This window comes from Hyaena hyaena, unplaced genomic scaffold (assembly GCF_003009895.1).
Source record: "Hyaena hyaena isolate Hyena2069 unplaced genomic scaffold, ASM300989v1 scaffold_596, whole genome shotgun sequence".
NCBI classification, from domain to species: domain Eukaryota; kingdom Metazoa; phylum Chordata; class Mammalia; order Carnivora; family Hyaenidae; genus Hyaena; species Hyaena hyaena.
The window spans coordinates 1-21,951 of NW_024081228.1; the positions used below are offsets into that span (position 1 = coordinate 1).

The following is a 21,951-nucleotide window of genomic DNA, read 5'->3' on the forward strand; positions in this document are numbered from 1 at the left end:
CATAAAGTAAATCTTCCTTAAATACATCTAAACATGAATTTTTGTTGCGACAGCTTCCGTTTACTTGTGCTTACACACACGTCAGAAGCGTACTGTGCCAGACAAGTTGAAATCGATGCAAGCGATGTTTTACAAATATGACTCAATCCACTGGTAAATCAGAAATAAATACAATATAACAAGTTCACCGAGTCAGGATTTATGCTGACTTTCTGCTTACCTGAAGTGGGGAGGGGTTTCAGATCTGCCATTGCCTTTTCCTCCCTGAACCACAGTGCTTTAGGGAATGTAGGCGGCAGAAGCAGCCACCTACTTGGATCAGCTCCTGTGTCAGTTCACATAACCTTGCTCTGTGAACGCATCACTCATATACGGGAAAAATTCAGAAGGCTTCGAATGAAACTGATGATTTTGACGGGTAGACGCTGAAATTATCTGACATAAATCAGGGGGAAATGCCTTTGGATTAACTAGTCTGAGAAGCAATGCTGACAAAAATAAAAAGGCCTCCTAGCCACTTTTTGTCAATTTGGTTGTCATTCATATTGAAAGCCAGAGGTCTCATCTCTCTGTACTGTTTAAACATCGTGACAATCTCTATTTACTAAATGGGAGAAAAGATAATTAATTCCTAAGTGCTGCTTCACATCTTCATGGCATTTTAACCCAGCTTCTAACAGAATTGCCTATGCAAAAGAGGTACACTGTTTGACGACGGTCCTGTTTATGAATCTGTAGCTTCCCCCTTTGGGAGATGGTAATGATGATTACACTTAGTTGAAATGGTACAAGTGAAAGGCAAACTAGGCTGCACAAGCAAAGGATGGGGGTGGAGGAGCATCAGCATTAAAAAACAAACACACAAACAAAAACTCCTATAGATAAACCAGTACTGGAGACAATGCTTTGATTCTGAGTATGTCACAGTGTCGGTCTTGGGTCATATTTCACCATCTAAATCTCAATTAGGGGCAAGTTGCCATTCTAGTTTGTGCTTATTATTAGGGCAGAAAAGGAAAAGGGGAGAGAAAAGCTCATTTAGACATAGTTGAAGTTCAAATTTTGTTGGACAAATATATCACTGTTTTTGAAAATGGAATGCATAGCAGCCTATAGTCAGTCAGATATAAGCATGTTTGGTTCCAGTCAAAAGTTTTCTCTTTAGGGGCACCTGGGTGACTCAGTTGGTTAAGCGACCGACTTCGGCTCAGGTCATGATCTCATGGCTCAGGAGTTCGAGCCTTCTGTGGAGTCCGACAGCTCAGAGCCCGTAGCCTGCTTTGGATTCTGTGTCTCCCTCTCCCTCTGCCCCTCCTATGCTCCCATTCTGTCTCTCTCTCAAAAATAAACACTAAAATTGTTTTTAAATTCTCTCTTTAAAGAAAAAAAAAAAAGGAAAACAACTGTGTGTAATGAGCACTTTACGTAATTACCACATATAATTTCACAATAGCCCTGAAAGGCAGACACTGGGATCTCTGCTTTACACTTGAAAAAGCCAAGTTTCCACAAAGACCAATCACTTGCCTAAGTCACACACAAAGCAGTTGAGCTCACTGAATTCCCAATCAGGTTGGCTCCAAGCTCATGCTCTTTCCTTTACAACACACAGCCATTATCGTCTTCTTTGAAGAGACTTGTGATTATGTCAACGAAGGTGCTTAGATTTATTATTAAAAATGATATGCTATTAAGTTAGAAACCAGTTAATTAATTAATGGAAGAAAATACTTTATAAACCACTTTCCATATAGGGGTACCCTGGAATTATACCTATTTAGTTTCACAGTGTCTGAGTCATTATAAACGAAGCTTTATTCTCCCATATAGAATTTTTCAGAACCTGGATCATTTTTATCACATGCTCTAGCTGAATTGTGCAGGAATCATCAATACTAGAAAAGGGATAAGACAAATTTCTTCTGGGTGTCTAAGATTTAAGGTTCTAATAGAAACACTTTTCAGAAAACTAGCTCTTGATTCTTCTCTACTATTTGCAGAAAACCGGAATATATTTAAAGTAGCTGTTCTAACCGAATGTGTGTTTGCTCCAAAGAAGTTTGTGAACACTGGGAGATGCAGTTCTTGAGTTTACCTGAAGGTGGCATCCATCCCAAGGCTGTAGGTGATTTGTATGAGGACTCTCTTTACATTCGCGAGCACGGTCATAAACTCTCTTCTACTGACAGGGAAATTTGTGCCGTGTATGGTAAACAATTCTTCTTTAAGTGACAATGCATGGATATGTTCTTCATATGGTTGCAGATACACCTCATCTTGGGCTGTGCTGATTCTCAAGTCACTTCCCTAAAGGGAAAAATAAAGTATAAAGGGTGAAAAGAAGGTATAAAAGGGCAAAAGTACTCATATTTGGATTTGCCACTTTGTGAATTACCCTCAGATTTTTAATTCCAGGTTGGCTTTCCTTGTCATTTAGTATATTTCTGGTATATATGAAAGGAAGAGAAGGCAATTTAAATATTAGCCTTGACAGATGCATGCTAAGTATAAGCTTTCTTATGCATGCATGACATCGTTTCCACCATGAACTAAAATAATGGCAACTCATACATGACATGTGATTACAAATACCTTTATTTTCAAGTGCACAATAATTAGCATATCTCAAATATATTATTTTATGGTGAATGTGGGCTGTATAGAAAGATAGGGAAGAAAAGTTAGAACAGTGTATTGTATTAAGCTATGGTTTTAAAGGACCTTTCTCTATGGGAAAACAACAAAAACAAACAAGAAAGGCTCTGCAGTCTAGCATTCACAGTAAGATGCTGGCATCATAACAGGGAATGTATTGACTGACCTTAAGGGTATCCTTCTTAACTGAGTTCGTTTACATTAATAATATAGAACTTCATATTTTACAGTTAAAGAGACCCTTTTTATCTCAAAGGAATTCCAAGACATACTTCTAGTTTTATAGATACACACACACATGCATACGTATATATTTAATAATATCATCCAGATCAGTTCCTCCAGTACTGGAAATATTTATTTTAGGGAAAGAATTTTGTTATTGTTTCAGATGCATGAAAGGTTCAAGAAGAACAACAAAGACTGGTGCTAAATCAGCATCGACCTGTTTGGAATCACAAATGTACATGCAAGTGTGTGCTTTGAGACTGTATGAGAGCTGAAGGAAGGGTACACATTATGTGAAAGGAAGAGTATGAGAAAGGGTAGGAGAGGGCCTCTAAGATATATTTAGGTCTCCAACACTGTAGAATTGCCTATCGCCCTCCAAATCCTGAACATAGTTTCTCCTATATCTTTTCTACTTAAATTGGGAGTTTGGAAGTCAAGATTTAACTACACCTATACAAACAAGCTTCCTTTTTCATTTGCCTCTGCCTAATATCAACAAAGGAGCAGACAATAAAATCTACTTGGAAGCAAGGGGAGATGGAAGAAATTAAACAATGTAAATCAGCATCTGCTTAAAACTTGATCATGCTCATATTTTGGGGTACATGGTCATTATATTTTTAATTTAAATTCCAGGTCTGTTTTAAAAGTCTTCTTTATCATTGCAACTTAATGAATATGGTAAGTCTTTTAGATGTATCTTAGGGTGAAACATAAGACTGGCATAAGATCGTTTCCCAGGATACAGTATTTTCTATAGTTGTATATTAACATCAAGCCAATCAGATAAGGAAGAACCTAAGAATGTAAAACAGCTGAACATAAGTGATGCTTATGTACTTTACCTCTAAGATAACCATAATCTGGAGTACACGTTCTGTATCTTCTTCCTCTTCTTCGAAGTCATATGATATGGTAAATGTCAATTGTCCTCCAGCTGCTGTAAGCTACAAGAGAGGAGATACATAATCATTACAAGATAGGAGATGGGCTATTAAATCATATTTTACTTATTATTTTAAAATCATTTTATTGTTCTAGAGGGTAGGATTTGGAAGAAACAGAAATCACAAGAGTGCAGAGTGAGAATGATAGACATTTCTTTAGCAGTAACCTTTATACGAACCTCACCCATCAACAGAAAGCCTGACATAAATATAAATTCATGTATTATTTTCCCCAGTATTTCAGGCTTGCTGAAATAGGTTAAGTTCTGTGAAACCAAACACAGCCCCTCCTGTCATTTTCTGTGTCTATCGCTTGAGCTTTACAATTCCCAAGCAGAAAAGGATCTCCGTCAAAATTGGGAGATTTCTACCCATCCCTGAGGGTCACTCACTTTCTGATGGTCTGAACACTTTCGACAAAGACATCACTCCATTTGACAGTGACGTTACGTAGACTATAAACTAAGCTGGGAAACATTGTTCATCAAAGAAAAATAAAAGAATAGTGGCAAATTTTATATTATGATACAATGAAACCAAAACTCCCAAAGAAGATACACTTTTCCCTGTGCAATTAAATATGCTTAGCTAGAATGAATGCTATTTTTCCTTTTCATTAAATATACTCCTTTCCTTCCAATATGCACGTCAACCCCTGTATTAATGATGCTTGAGGTTTACATCTTCTGACATTGACAGTAACCTTGTAGAAAGGAAAAAAAAAAACCAGGAAAGCAAGATCATTTATAGGACAGGAATCAACACTGGAGCTCGAGTGACAGATTCAATGCAAATACGGCAGTCCATTTTTAAAAATTCCACTCCGGCATTGTAAATAAAGACATTCATAAAACAAAGCTGATGATTTGTATTCTGCTGCTTCCTCCATGCTGACAAACAGAGACGCAGCTTCACAGCCGTCGGCTCTCTGTGGCCTCTTAGTGCAGACCCTGACCACAAAGCAATTCTGGGCGATGCACTGGATGGAGGAGGAGGAGCCCAGATTCCTCACAGAACCATTCCATGGGGAATAGCACATAGCTCGCCATGGCTGATTAAACAGGATTTTCAAATTGCAGCTCTGCAATGTCTTCTAAGAGCTCATTATATGGAACTCTACAAGGAAGTAGAATTCAGAAAACTTTTAATCCCCTGTTGCACTGAGAAATAGCCCTACTCTACTGTCTTCCCATATATAAAATAAGAAATATGTCTGGACTATAGCACATGGCATCAATGTGAGTAACGAAGGGTGAATCAATGTAAAAGGTTTTTGGTTCTATTAAGATAAGCATCCAAAATATCACCTTGTATACTTGTCCAAAATCAGCCAGACATTTTCTCAATAATTGTCTAGAAAGGCAGCAGGAAAGAATGTTTTTTATATATTTCAAAGAAGACTGAACTATTCAGGATTTTCTATATTAATAAAAAATATTTAGCAGGACTAAGGGATTGAGTTTGGGAAAAACACCAGGATATAGATCTATAATGTTGGAAAACTTTGGGGTTCCAAATATATTTTGATCATGTAACATCTGTACTATGTGTATTTATTTTCTATGGAATATGTTTCTCAAAAAAAAAAAAAAACCAGTAAGAAAAAAATCCATTTTAATTCATAGTTTCTTAATTTAAAAATTATACAAATGTGAGACACTCAAGATAAACGTAATGCCTCTTTTGCTAGTAAAAGGAGTCAAAATGAGCATAATTTGAATATCCAAGCTTTTCAGACCTGAGATGAAATAGAAAATGTTTGATTTGTTACAACATTTCATTTGTTTATGCTGTTTTCACACCTACTTGTAATAATTATAAAATCATCTAGCATATAAAATACTTTGAGAAATGAATGAAGGTGGAAATGAGGAAAACAAACAAGAAACAAATACAGAAAAAGAAAACAAATACATTGAGAAAAGGTCAATGATCATATATAAAACATGAACGAAGGAGTGGAATTAATTCAATCTATTCTTCTGAGGGCTTATCATAGTAATAGTAATAAAAATGAAAATTTGCCTTTCACTCACATTTCATAAAGCAATTTTCCCCAACTCTTTTCGTGGATCTTCAATACCTATACGTCAGCATTATTTGAACTAGTTTTTGAATCTACTAACAATTTTCATGGGTGAATCCATTTCACTTCTGCCCAAGTTATGTGAAAAACTGACCACTTTAAAAGGTGTATGATGAGGGGCGCCTGGGTGGCTTGGTCGGTTAAGCGTCCGACTTTCGCTTAGGTCATGATCTCGCGGTTCGTGGGTTCGAGCCCCGCGTCGGGCTCTGTGCTGACTGCCAGCTCAGAGCCTGGAGCCTGTTTCAGAGTCTGTGACTCCCTCTCTCTCTCTGACCCTCCCCTGCTCACGCTGTCTCTCTCTCTCTCTCTCCTAGAAATAAATAAAAAAACATTAAAGAAAAAAAAAGGTGTATGATGAGTTACCAGATTTGTTTTTTCTCCAAATCAAGTACTCATTTTTGGAATATGAGAATCACTATCTTTTTCACTCACTGTAAAGGTGTACATTTATGGCCATTTCTATGTTGGTACTTAGTCAAGTACTCTAAGTAATTTTGAAAAAAGATTAAGATATCATCCCATAGTTTAGAGGTCGTATCCTTAGGAATAATCACTTCATCTCTGTTAAATTCCTTCCCTTCTATTTTTTCTTGACCTCCATTATCTCTTCATAAGCAATAAACCCGAGCAGTTCCAGTTAGTGTGTCTTTCCCAACAAGTAGTTGCCATCATATGAAAGTCTTTGTGATGAGTCGTTTGTAAGACAGCATCTTCTTTTCTGAGGGATACTGTTTTTTTTGGGAAAATCCTGTAGCAATATTCAAAGGATAAACTCTCCTTTCCTATAGCTTTCGATGAAGAAGTCTCTGCTTTTTCTCCATCTACCTGTCACTCCATATTCCAAATGTCACATTTACTTGGCTATTCCATGTCTTTGCTTCCCCACTCTCCTATAACCCCTTCAGTATTCCAGTCTCCACACTCTCCATCAAATCCAATGTGCACAGGGCTGCCAATCATCAGCTGATTTTACTGTCTCTTCTAGCCATTATCTATGGTTATTTTTGACTTCCACTGCCAAACTCTCAGATACAGGACATTACACTCGTTTTCTTTATTCTTACCCATCCAGCCTTTCTTATTTTATCTATTGCATCCTGTCTTTCACCCTTAGTACTCCATTAAAAGTGTTTCTTGAGGGGCACCTGGGTGGCTCAATGGGTTAAGCAGCTGACTTTGGCTCAGGTCATGATCTCACGGTTCATGGGTTCAAGCCCTGTATTGGGCTCTGTGCTGAAAGCATGGAGCCTGGAGCCTGCTTCGAATTCCATGTCTCCCTCTTCTCTCTCTGCCCCTTCCCTGCTCATGCTGCCTCTCTGTCTCTCAAAATAAATGTTAAAAAAAAATGCATTTCTTGAAAGGTCATTTATGAACTCTACCTGGCAACCGCTAATGGACCTTCTGTTCAGTTTTATTCTTAATCTGTATATGGCTTTTACTAGTTCTTAAAATTCTTGACTCCTTTGTCTTCTATTGCACCAAACTTTCATGATAACTCCTTCCTCTGCCTTGGTCATATCACTGTCTTATTTGAAGAAACAATTTTATTTCTTTCTTTTTAAAATTTTTTCAATGTTTATTTATTTTTGAGACAGAGACAGAGTGTGAATGGGAAAGGGTCAGAAAGAGAGGGAGACACAGAATCCAAAGCAGGCTCCAGGCTCTGAGCTGTGCACAAAGCCCGACATGGGGCTCAAACTCAACCGTGAGATCATGACCTGAGCTGAAGTCAGACGCTTAACCAACTGAGCCACCCAGGTGCTCCAACAATTTTCTTTCTTATTCTATACTCAGTGTATGGCTGTCTGCAAGACTCTTAATCCCTTTGGATTATCATTTCTTATTGTCTCTCCATTTCTCTCTCATGAATTTAATTATGTTTACACCTGGTTCCTCAATCTATATCTTCTGTCCTGTGCTGTATCCATATATTAGTTAGCTCAGGTTTCCATAACAAAATACCGAAGACAGGTGCTTAAACAACAGAAATATGAGATCAAGATGTCAGCAGAACTGGTTTCTTCTTCAGCCTCTCATCTTGGCTTGTAGATGGGCAGCCATCTTTACCCTGTGTCCTCACATGGTCTTCCTTTGCATTGGAAGGAACGCACTATTCTATTGGCCTTTTAAAATTTTTTTTTAATGTTTTATTTATTTCTGAGAGAGAGAGAGAGCATGAGCAGGAAAGGGTCAGAGAGAAAGGGAGATACAGAATCCGAAACGGGCTCCAGGCTCTAGGCTGGCTGTCAGCACAGAGCTCGATGCAGGGCTCAAACCCACGAACTGTGAGATCATGACCTGAGCCAAAGTCAGGTGATCAACCGACTGAGCCAACCAGGTGCCCCTCGATTGGCCTTCTTCTTATAAGGACACCAGTTATATTGGATTGGGCCCATCCTAATTACCTCATTTTAATTTAAATACCTCTTTAAAAATCCTTTCTCCAAATATAGTCACATCCTACAATTCTGGGGTCAGGACTTCATCATATGAATTTGGGGAGGAGGGATACAATTCAGCCTATCTCCATCCTGTACTGAGTGATTGTTTAATAATGTCTCAAACACTCAACATACCCAGTTAATCTCATTATCTGGATTTTCACAGGAAACAAACTTGATTATTTCCCCAACTCCCATGATTGGGTCAGGTCAATTGCTCTATTCCTCTATTTCAAATGAGAAATTGTAGGTGTCACATTATACTGTTTTCACTGTATTCTTTATATCAAATTAGTCTCATTCTTATCCTCTTGAAATGCTTTTGTCTAACTTTCCATTTTATTGCAACATCACCCTTACTAGGTCTTCACCAAGCATTTGGAATTCAATTCTCTGACTTCCATCAGTTTGGGGGGTAATGTCTTATCAACTATTACTTCTGCTGTTGCCTCCATAAGGAAGAGCCTCCAGTGGCCCTGGGATCTATAATATCATTGGAGTTTCAATGCAGTTTCAATATGTCTAGGATTTCTTTATCCCCCATTCACATACTCTGTGCATAGGCGCTCCAGGCACTGCAGTAAACTCACAAAGGCACAGTAGGACACTGTAAACACTTAAAGGAAACATAAGTAACACTATGTGTCTGTTGGACACCATGAAAACAACTAGCTTGAGGTACTTCACAGTTTTAACATTAATGTCATATTCCTTTCAGGGTTATTCTCAAAATGTCGAACTGTGTTTTTGTGTGCCTACACTTTTCACCATGTCACGTCTTTGTTAAGCAAAGGTTTCAGTCGATGCTGTGATAAAAACCACGTATTGCACATAAATTAATGTGAAACAGGAATTAAAGGTTGCAGTGTACACTCTTTCTAGGTTTGAGAAGTTGTGTTATTACAGGCACACAAATCTCCTTTAATAAATCATTGTGGTTATTTATGAAAAAAAATGATTATATTGCCTGAACTTAGTGCCTTATCTTTTTAAATGGTTGCTAAATTGCTAAAATGTAAATATTTATGAAGATGTTGGGCCCTAACTACTGTGGCATATTTCAGTTGGTCTAGGAGACCCTGTGAAACAAAAATACAGAGACATTCAGAATACCACAAATTGAAGAAGTTTGGGAACCTCTGATTTAGCTCTTGTTATATCTACCCATTCTGCTACTTAGATTTGCTTCACCTTATTTTCTTGCTGAAATTCTCACTCCTACACCTCTCTAACTATTCAAATCTGCTTTTCTTTCTTTGCTTGGCTAGTGTCCCACTGGTCAGAAGACTGAGGAGGGAAAAAGGGTTTTTAGTGATATTCCCTAAGATTCAGTGACAGCCACAACAGATAAGAGAGCTAACAGACTCTAGAAAAGGTAGAGCTCTGTATAAACCACCTCACCCATTAACACTGAAGAATGCATTCTAACAATACATCCCATGACATTGGTAAGTTACATGTGCCGTGCATAACTTTAATTTTCCACAATTTGGGGCTTTGTAGACTCCATTTATTAATTTTATCGTTGAAACTTTCAAACTCATCCATTTGGGGGACAACACTGATTACTGTAATTTTGCAGAGCACTGAGTGCACTGCCAGTAGAAAATTTCATTTTCTCCTGCTATTGACGAACAAAACTGTCACTATTCTATTGGCCAGAGAAATACGGTTTTCCACAGGTAGAAGTAAGTGCAATTCCAGTTCACACCGAGGCAATTCTTAACATTCCCTGGGTAAATTAGACTATATTTACCAGAGATGAAAGTTGTATTCCTTTTCAATACAAAGAGAAAGTGAATTTAATGGGAATAGTTCATTTCATCAGGGTCCCCAAAGACATAGCTTTTTACCTTTATTTATCTCTATTAAGCAAAATGCTCTTCAGAAAGATTCAGATATCAAATTGAGACGCAAGGAAATGGAACAGAGCCCATTCCTTCCTGGTTCAGTTCTAAGCCCTTTCTGATCCTCAAATTCACCCCATTAAGAAAAGAGCAACACAAGTAGCTGTTTCCCACAAGTAGCTGTTTTAATTCTACCTTCAGGGAAAAGAAACAACTTGTTTGCAAGTAACATTACAGTTAGTATGCAATAAATAACCTAATGTCACACATAATAATGTAGTGTGCATGCAGCACATTGCATTAAAGATTTAATGAGGCAGGAAAGTTCTCCCTCATGAGTGGAAAAGGCTAAAGGTAATTCATAAAACCAAGTTTTACAACAGTATTTAGTATTAGGCTACCTGTGTTCTGGCCTCCCCCACTCCCAATCTCAAGAAAAATTAATTGAAAGGTGAAGGGTGGATGATCTATGGGGGAAAATATACTTGGGGGGGGAAGGTCTTTCATAAAATAAGGCTGGAATATTTGGTTGCCTGATGTCAGAACACCATCTCTCTTCCACTAAATGGGGTATAAAATCTAATATTTACTTTTGCTTAACAGAGCAAATATTTCAGGAGGGATATACTAAAATCAAATGAGGAAAAGTATAATTTGGAGCAGGATAAATGAAATATATATGTTAATTTCAGTTTAACATCACAAGCATGGCAAGTGGTTCATCTTTCTAGATTTTGAAGATCCAAAGCCCTAAACTGTGAAAAAGTACCCCTCCCACAAAAATGTTTACTGATGCATCTATTCATGGAGCTCTCTATTAGCATAGAAACAGAACTTCATGTTTTGCTATGCTTTTCGGTACATTTATGACATTGAGATAAGAGCATGTTTCTCTTTTCCAAGTTTGATAATTAGAATAGAACGCGTGTAAGAGGATGTTGAATTAGAGAACAGGCAGAATTTACATAGGAGGTCTTAAAGTTACACCACCTTAAGGCAGAGAAAAAGAAGTAGGAGTTCTGAGCCTCAAACAGAAATAATACATTCTGGAACATTGGGTTGGAAAGGCAAGAGGCTACATTATATAGTCTAGGAGATACAAAGAGGAAAATCCTCAGGATTTCCTTGCATGCCCGCTTCCATTCTTCCCTTCTTTCTCTTCTTCCTCTCCACCTGCTCTGCCTGCCTCTTTCCTCCCTTTTATCCATCCCCTTTTTCTTCCGTCTCCCCTCTCCCCGCCACCTTCTCCTCTTCCCTGCTCCCCACCAGTATCCTCCTCCTGACCTTTTTTTTTTTTTTTACCCTTTTAGACTTGGCCACTTCCAGCTTGATAATGTTGCATTCCTTTGTATTTTGTATCATCTGAATTTCATAAGTATCCAAAGTAGGGGTGAAAATTACAAAGTGACTGAGCCAAGGACAGAATTTTCTGGCAGCCCCTCAGAAATACTCTCTCAGAGTAACACCAGCTGACGAATCGGTGTCCTTGGGGCCTAGTCGTCCAACTGCTTCAGTGAGGAATTGAGAAATCAGTATAAGCTTCTTATATGAATTTTTATAAAATTAATGGTTTATTCAGTTGAATAGTGCCAACCTATTTCAGCATGAGGTTTCTGTCTCTCGTATAACAAAGTTAAACCCAATTGTACTTTCTCTGTACTCACTTATGATTCAAAGCAAATGGAATTATACGGGTTTGATCAAGTAGGAATGTTTTTGGCTGTAACTGACAACCAGACAACGATTCTAATATAGCAAGAGGCACAGAAGTAAACACATCAGATTTTAAAATACAACAAATGGGTTATTTCCCGCCCCTCTGCCTCATTTCATGTATTTTCTACAAACACTTAGATCCATTTGGGGACACTTAAAAACATAAACACCCCATAAATAGATTTACTAAACATCACATAGAAGATGATGGAGTGCTTACAAGTACAATATCCCATACATAACTTAAGATTCAGTGTTTCCTCTAAGTTTTGTGACTGAGAGAACCACTTATCACTTTGTAGCATGCACTGATCAAGTATTGGGTTGAAATAACACAGTCTCAACAGATGTGAGTAAATGGTAGCAGCCAAATTCTCCAAACTGCCTTTTGTTATCAAGCCCAGACTCCAAAACAGGGTCTTTGCAACAGCTGTTTGTCTTCTGTTTACTTACTTAGGTTTGGATGGAATGCTGCATTAGTACCCTTGCTGTAGGCTAGATTAATTTATGTATAAATAATCAGTACCAAAAAAATACATGTAATACATAATTAAACATTTATCTAATCAAATAAGCCATAAATTGTGGTTTTATATATACATAACTTTCTAATTGACTAGGGCTTAAGCATCTTTTAAGTTCTCTGACAAGAAAACAAAAAACTGCATGCTCATGATATACAACGTGGACGTTGATTAAAATAACAACATATATTTTATTCCAAGTTCCATTAAGTTAAAGAGAAACAGGTTTACTATTTTCATATAATTAACAAATGAATGTATATTTTTATATATTTAGGCACACATAAATCCTTGTGAAAAAAGCTAGGAGAACATTATAAAAAGGAAATATCAATAATGCTATTTTCTATTTGAATAAGAATTTTAGCTAATCTTTCTCTTACTTCTTAAGTATTTTCTCTTAAAAGGATATTCTTTACTATGGATAGTAGATGGCTATTTTATAGCCTTTCCCCTCTTATTGCAAAAGCAGAAATAAAAGTGTAATAAACAGAATTCTTATCTTTCCTATAGGCAATTTTCCATGTTTATACCTTCAGCAACACTAAATATGGCTGGAAGGGCTGTATGCCTAAATGAGCTCAATTAATTCCAGGTTACATTATTTAAATAGAGATTATTTTGAAATCCCAGATAAGCTATTTCTCACAAAGGTGGATGACAGAACACCAGTCTTTGAATACTATTTTGATCTGATTCAAAATTGATCTACCTCTCTTCCTTTTTCTCATTTCCCTTATTCATGAACTCTGCAGGTGATTCTTCATTACAGCAGTAGAAGCTGGTTATGAATTTTAGAAGAAAAGACTCCCAAAGATGCAATGGAAACTAAGTCACACTCCAGAGGAGAACCAGTAGGCTAATAAAATACATTCTAGTGCCTCCTTCCAGAATGAACAGATAAAGATTTGTGTGAGTTCTGACATGTCTGTCAACATGTGAATCAGATATAAATCACACAAAAGATGAAGCTCATTCCTGGAGATTTTCCAGACCTGGTTTTGGATTCTGGTTCTGCCTTTAAATGTTGTACAGCCCTTGGGAAAGTTATTTATGTTTTCAGATTTCCGTTAATTTTCACTAAAATGCACTGACTTGCACCTACTTCAGCAGTTTGTTCTGAGGGTGAAAGGAACAAATATTCATAAAACTCCTCACTTGATACCTAGCACATAGTATGTATTCAATGAATGCTGTAAATCATACTGTCTTAATAAAAATAATTTTCAAAATTAAAATACATACACACTTCACTCTAAAAACCTAATCATAATGATATTTATTTCATGATTCTAAATGCACTTTAAATTCATAGCATTTCCGGAAGAGACCACAGTGTTGGTGAATCACAGAATTCAGATTTTGTCCATGTTTTAATGTTTCCCTATAGTACTTTGCACAAGCATCTTACAGATAGTAGATATTGCATAAATATATGCTGAATTTTCACCAAATTCAACACCATATACCATTTTGATGTATTATAGTTGGAGAAGGCATAAAAAACTGGGACAAATTTGTACTACACCCATGGGAAAGTTGTAGTTGTTATTACAATAAGCCTTTATTGGTTTCCCTATTCTTATCTTTGTCAGTCCTAAAAACAGATCAGAGAAAATATGTCTATTTGAATTTTTTGGTGATTTGAGCTTACTGCAGGAACTTACTGGACTGCTGACTGGCAAACTATAAGCACATTTCTTTTAAAATAAAGCCCTTTAGCATTTGGGAAGTTTGATCTGCAGTTGAAAGGAAAAATCAATATTTAAGTCATTTAGACATTTACACATATAAAGCAACTACATGTCATTACTTTTCACCAGATTCTATATGCTAGGATAACAGTGTAAATTCCAGCAGCCGCTAATACATATTTTATAAGTTACAAATACATTTTCAATATGTTCTGATATATTGGCAAACAATGTACTCTCTGTGTTAAAAAGACACTAGCATACAGATTAAAGGAAGCAATGATCCCACCACAATCATTGCTAGTCAGAGCACATCCTTGACACTACCATTTAAGAGAATAGTTGACAAATTAGAGGTCACCCAGGGAGGTGTGACCAGGATGCTGATGGCTTTAAAAGCACAAGAGGTTCAGAAAGGTTATGGGAATATTTAACCTTAAAGAATAAAAGACATAGGAAAAACATGATTATTTTCTTCGAATGTCTGAAGGTCTGTCATGTATAATAAAAAGAAACTTTGCTCTGTTTCTTGCATAAAAATGGAGTCTACATAAGGAAGTAGAGAGCTATTTCTTGATCCTGCATAAAAATTAACTTCTAATATCTAGAACTGTTGAAAATGGAATGAGCTTTGTAGGGTGTCCATACCCTTAAAGATATGTGAATAAAAGTCCATCTGTCTGGGATGATAAAGAAGGAATACCCACATCTGCTAAGAGGTTGGACTAGATCTGATATCGATGGGCAATTTGCAATTCCACTATGTGAAATTTTACAGCTAATTTACTAATAGTTGGTTAACTAGATATCAGGGCAACCCTGTTCAATTTGTATTGTAAAGTACCAGAATAGTAATTAGTTTTACATACACCAGCTTCTTGCTCTGTGATTTTTGTAAGTAATACATTTATAGGACCAGACAACACATTTCATTGAGAGACAACTGCTTTACAGACATCATTAGAGATTCAGAATGGCATAGTGGGAAAGAGTACAGATTCTGGAACTAGACTTCTTGGAATAGCAGGGAATAGTCTGCTCTGCCACTTGTTAGCTATGTGAACTAGAACAGATTACTTCATCTCTCTTTATACCAAGTCTGCATCTGGAAAATGAAGAGGATGAAACAGTAAATGCCTCATAGGGTTGTTGTGAGAGCTCAAGTGAATAATCTAGAAGAGTGCTTGACACTTTATAAATGTTTACAAAGACTAGCTGCTATCATTGTTTTGTTATTGTTGTGATTATGGAAAACAATCTCCAAAATTGTGTAACTATTCAGAGCAAGATTCCTCCACGACCACCATACCATGGTGACACATCATTTATGATCCTGACTTTTTAAGTTGGAAAATAAAAACATGTGCACTTTTTTAAAGAAAGATACAGATAACATAAAAATATGGTACATCTCAAAATTAAGGGGACCCAATTACTAAGCCATACATAATCGAGTCAATATTTCTCTGGAACTTTATAATTTAAATAACACTTTTTGCATCATTTTATTTAATCTCCAAAAATCTAAGAGTGTAGATTTATGATTATTGTTATTATATTGTAGACATGAGGAATTAGGCTCTAACAGGTTAAGTAGTACACAGCCACATTGTCACTTTAGTGATATTAAGATTCATTCTTGATTTACTTTAATGTTTAAAATATTCTCCTTCAAGACTCTCTGTTTCTCAGACACATACATGCACACACACCGATACACACATTCTCAGTGTGCATTCTCCAGAATGCAAAGATCATGTGCTTCAGAATAAGACTGACCTATTCTCAAATCTTAGTCCATATATTTACTGTGTGACTTTGGGCAAATTAATTTAATTCTGAAGTTTACATCATATTATGTCAAAAGAGAATGAAAATACCTACCTTGGAGGGTTTTTATAAAAAATTCAGGGAAAGAACTATGTAAAAGCTATTCTCCATGTGCTATGCCAGGTATACAGAATGTCTTGAAATGTAATTTCATATTTCCTCCTAATTATTCTGGAAACTCAGTAGGTTCAAAGCAGATCTGCTAATTTGAGTCTAAGTACTTGTTGTAGAGAAGAAAATACTATGGTTGCTGAAAGATGAAAGTATACTATCTTCATTAATAATAATAAAACAAAGTAAACTTTTCCAAATTATTATTTTTCCTCATCAGAGTTGTAAATATCTAAAAGTTTAATAACATATTCTATGAGTGAGGGAATCAGGGAAACAAGTATTTTCATGTCTTTATGATAGTATGTACAAAATCTATCTGGTCGATTTGGCAATATCTCGCTACATTAAAAATGCATATATACTTTGATATAACAATTTTACCTCTAGATATTTATCTAACAGCTATACTTTCTCATATAGGATATAGTAGGCAAATGATTATTCACTGCAACAGTGGTTGTAGAGAAATATTGAAAATAGACTAATGTCCATCAATAGTGACTACTACTAGACATATTAATAAGGGTAATGATGGAGATGCCACATCATAAAATGTGATTTTTAGACATTAACTCTTTTAACCCCCAAAACAATATTCACACATTATTATGATCATTACATTCATTTTAAAGCTGAGAAAACTGAAGCATTGAGTGATTACATTACTTGTTTGGAGTTGTAGAGCTGGTAGGTAGTGAAACCAGAATTTGAACCTCAAAGCCTAGCACCAAAGTCAATGTTTAATCCCTTTTATGACAGCTGAACAAACTTGGGTACATCCATTCAATGAAAAACATTAGCCAACCAATCAAGTAAAACAAACTTATACTACACACCCCCAAACACACACTGAAATAAAATCTTTATCCATTAATATGGAATTATAATATGTATGCCATGCTCCCATTTGTGTAAAATGTGGAAAATATGTATATGTGCAGATACATATGTGTGAGTACATATTCTACTAAGACAGAGATGTAGAAATAGATAAAATAAGAGCCTCAAAATACATGATAGTTACTATTTTGATACTATTTATTCTTTTTTTTTAATGAGAGAGTGTGCATATGAGCAAACAAGGGGGGAGGGGCAGGGAAAGGGGGAAAGAGAGAGAGAGAGAGAGAGAGAGAGAGAATCTTAAGCAGGCTCCACACAGAGTGGAGTATTTTATCACTCTGGGATCATGACCTGACCTGAAATCAAGACTTAGACGCTTAATCAACTGAGAAGTCCAGGTGCCCCGATATTATTTATTCTTAAATTAATTTTATCAGATGGAATGACTAATAGAACCAGCACTGTAATCTGAAATATCTGAGTGAAGTAAAATATTTGTGATTTAAGCACCTACAAAATGTTTCCGGTAGCCAGTTAGAAAGTATGTTTTACGAAGAATGCTTTAAAATATATTTATTAGGGGTTTCTGGATGAGTGATATTGAGAAAATATAGTGAAAAGGGAGTCAGACCTGTGTGTCTGAGCCTTGCACAAATTACATGTGCAATTTTAAAAAATATTTGTTTCTTAAGAATGAGCCCCAAACCAAAGTATAGAATGTGGAATTAATGAGAGCTGATGTGATATCACAGTTCCTGCATGCACATCTCATGGAAGTATGACTTTGAGCAACTTCTCTCTCTGAGTTTTAAAAATCATCGTCTCTACTGGGGAAATTTTCCTGCTTATTTTACTGTGTTATTCGGAGATTTATACAATGTAACACTTATGAACACATTTTGGAGATTATATATATTCACACTTTTATGACCTGATACCTTTAGTTCTAAAGTTCCTTGACTTAAATGACAATAGAAATCTGGTGTCTACCAGATCATACAATTTCAACTAAAAGTTTAAGACTTCCTGCTTCAGTCAGGAAACTCCGTACTAGCAGAAATTATGAGGCTCAAGTAAATATATCACATGGTATTTTAGATTTACCTTCCCTTGTTTCCTTTTTGTTTTCAGTAGATACATCATTAGAATAAAATACCCTCACCAAATTCTACAACCTTCATCAGACATTTACAAAAGCAGGCCAGATTATGGCCTCCCTAACTAAAAATCAATAAAACAAACAAACAAACAAAAAAAAACAAGACAATGAAAATAAAACTATAATGTAAGTCAAAGAAAACCAATGGCCAACATTCCAAAATAAAACTGAGAATTTCTTATAAGCTATATGAGAAAGTTTGCAATTTTTCTACTAAGTTCCTCTAGTCCCATAAACTGTAGGTACCCTTTTACTAAAAAAGGGAGTACAAATAGTATTCTTTACTATTTTCTAAGAAAACAGAGTTCCTGCCATATAAAAGCAGACAGACCCTCAGGACACTCCAAAGTTCCTGCTAAGAGTTCAAAGAAGGGCATAAAAGCAGTCCTATCAATCACAACATGAAACACACACTTTCTCACACTCTCATGGGGTGAAATATTTATGCAGCTTTGGTCACTTATTTTCTTCATGGACTTTACATCAACACAATTGCATACTTCTTGGTGGGGGAGGGGAAGGACAACATTTATGCATTCTGTGAACTCTAACATCTTGCACTGAATTTTGTAGTACGTGCATCATTTTATATACTATTTCTGAAGGCTTTTAAATTTGTTGTTGCTTTTTCTTCTCAGTCATAACTGAACATCCCTCCCACACAGACCAGCTGTTTCTCTATTTAAAAGAAGACAAGTAATTTAGCATCATAAATACCAAACTGCATCTCAAGGTCAGTGTCAAAAGCTTTATGTGTCATTCATTTTCAAGCTCTTCATCAATTTTTCTCATTGAGCTGCCATTTATATCTTGGAATGTGGAAAAGCATAAAACTTGTGTTACCAGTTAAAACAGAAGGCTATCTCAAGCTATTAAGCTAATGTAAAATATTTCCAATTAAATGGGTAGTAGCTCGTATACTTTGTAAATGGCAATAGCAAAACTTCAAAAGCTTTTGGGTCCATATACCAGCAACTCTTCCTTCCACTGAGGGAGAAGAAAACCATTTCTGTGAGTTAATCCATGCTCTAACTGCCAAGGCATAAAAATATTGACCCTTATTTCCTTAATAAAACCACTTAGGCTACTCATGTAATGCTTAGAAATGATACGTTTTAAAATATTAGCTATTTCTTAGAAATTCACTAAAAGTGTATAATAAAAAACCTACATGCATCACCATCTGATGTTGAGTAGTCATTCATTCAATAAATAAGCAGTAGTTCGGTATTATAAACAACCTTCCATCCCTTTAGAATCTACAGCAGTATTTCTGAAAGCAATCAGGTATAAAGAAATGGACAGAACATCTTACCAATTTCATTTATTTCCTCACTCATCAAAAGGCCTAAAGTTTTCTTTTAGACCCAAAGCACTTATTTTATCATTAAGAAAACAGGGCCAAAGAATATCTACAATCTGCCGAGGCCAAAATGCAAATAATGGCAGAGATTCTGAGTGTCGGCTTTTACCGCCATGTCTCCACATGGCCCTGTAGATACTAATGCTTAGATCTACATGTTTTCTGTTCTATTTTATTTTGTTATGATAGTTTTAAAACAAAGTGACAAATTATTTGACACTCATCCCATTGAGGGTCATTGGGGTCTTTATCTCCATTCTTAAAATCTGGGTAGGTTTGTGACTGCTTTAACCTGTAGCTTCTGAAGTGAGGTCATAAAAAACCATTGAGCTTTTCCCTTAGTTTCTGAGTATACTTTATACGGAGGCCCCATGCTGCTTTGAAGGGAGTCAAAATACCCTGAGGCCACCATTCTTAGAGGAAGTCCAAACTACATGTATTGTTCATGTGTGGGATAACTAGTTGTGTCGGAGAAGTCCAATCTTTGAGTTATATTCCAGGCACTGGACACATACATGAAAGAAGCCTCCAGTCATTCAACTCCCTACAGCCACTCAAGTGTGCTCTGCTAGGCCTCAAGATAACATGGAGTAAGGAATACCTATCCTGCAATGCCCTGTCCAGATTCCTTACCACAACATCAGTAAGCATATGAAAACAGTCGACACACACTATTTAGTATGGGGTAGTCTGTCACTCAGCAGTAGATAACTGGAAAACTCTTAGATCTTAATTTTCTCCAATATGGTCAAGTACATTGATTAGTTTAATAAGTTCAGTCACTTCCAGTCAAAGGCTATGGTGTCCTATAGCTTTGTTTCTCTCAAATGATCTGCATTATGCTTTCTTGAGTCAAATTTCTTTTTTGGTTTCATTCATTCATTCATTAAACATTTATTGAATATATAATCCATGTTCTAAAAATAGATAAATTTCAGAGATCTAAACAGAATAAAACAATTGTCCTTGGTAGGGAGTAAGGAGAGAGAGAAGATTGCTACTTAATTTATTTCTTCTTCTTTTCCTCTTCCCACTCTTCACTTTGTAATGAAAGCATTTAGGACTTTAGATTTACTCCTGAACACTGTTTTTGCTTTACCACAGTTTTGCTATATGATACTTTGTTTTCAGAATTATAGTTGTAACTTTAATTTCCTGTGGCCAGAATAGGTAGTTTATAGCATGTCTTAAGGTTTTAAATGCTCTGGTAATTTATTAATTTTAATTTTTCACTGACCACACCGTGGTCACGGAATGAAAACTAAACATTTCTGCTTGTAGAATTTTTGAAAAGTGTCTATGTGCCTGAGCGTGTATATCTGGTCTCTCATGATGCTAATTTTTAAAGTATTCCATTGGCATAGGTCCTGTTTATAAATATAAAATTAAGAGAGTATAATTATTTATTTTTTAATCTTTAGTATGATTTATTTGCTGAATGTTTACCTTCACTTTCCTTACCGTTTCAGAGACTAAGTAATCTATTAAAGTCTATTACTACTACAGTTGTTTGCTTGCATATGAATAAAGTAACAAGTAATATGAATATTCAAATGCCAGAAGAAATTCATGATATATTGTCATAATTTTCAATTATAACAAAGAAGGGCTGGAGAAAACTAATGGTATGAGTAGTTTTGTAGCTATAAGACAAAATTAGGAACATTTCTAATTAGCAACAAATTCTAAGGAAATACACTAAATAAGAAAAGATTGCCTCCCTGTTTAATCATGTGAGGTACTTATTTAAAATAATAAGTTAAGAATCAAATAAGTTTTTAAAAGAATCAAATATTTAACATAAGACAATCAAGGAATTTCACTGTTGCTAAAAAGGTGGTCAAATCTGGCAATATATTTTAAGTATATTAAAAAGTTTTAAAATGAGGAAGAATATCCAATTAAAGTATTCTTTCTGCAAGCTAATTTGCATAATAAATTTTTAACAAATTAATACCATAGTAGACATTTTTGGAGTTACATTATATTTAGCTAATGAGAATTGAAGAAATGTTAATGTGTATCATAATCGTCAGGCAAACACATTCATCATTTATCAACTTTTTCTAATATCTTACTTTCATACATCTGACATTCAAGAAAATGTGATCATTTTTCTTGACCAAAAAAATTCTGTTATGATTTTATTATTATTAGATAATTTAATAAGGATATTTTTACATATGACTTGTGTTAATCTTGGGCCTGTTAAAAACAAGTACAAATCCAAGGATTTGCTATAGCAAAGAGAATCATGTATTTCTATTTTGATGTAATTTACAAAAATATAAATCCTTTTTTTTTTAATTGAAGACATAAAGATAGTAAAGCCTGGTAGCTTTGTCAATAGCTGAAAAAGGCGAGAAGAAGCAGCAAAGCTTTTGGGAGAGGTGCTCACAAACAGAGCAAGTCAGGGGAGAAAGCAAGAGCACAAAGGATCGTTGAGTCATCCGGTTAAAGTTCATTGGCTCCTTCCTCATCAGAGCTTCATAAAAGCAAAGTGA

At 35.7% G+C, this 21,951-nt stretch overlaps 1 protein-coding gene across 1 annotated transcript in view; it reads right to left on the minus strand.

The window, feature by feature from the left end:
* Positions 1-2,095: 2,095 nt before the first annotated feature.
* The window catches only part of LOC120248554 (laminin subunit alpha-2-like), a gene marked incomplete at its 3' end in the record, with an annotated part of 318,217 nt that continues 298,361 nt past the window's right edge, over positions 2,096-21,951 (minus strand). The window contains exons 13-14 of the mRNA XM_039256922.1: positions 3,732-3,833; positions 2,096-2,307 (exon numbers count right to left, since the gene is read on the minus strand). Coding sequence (XP_039112853.1) covers positions 2,096-2,307; positions 3,732-3,833 — 314 coding nt within the window. The remainder of the gene's footprint in view (positions 2,308-3,731; positions 3,834-21,951) is intronic.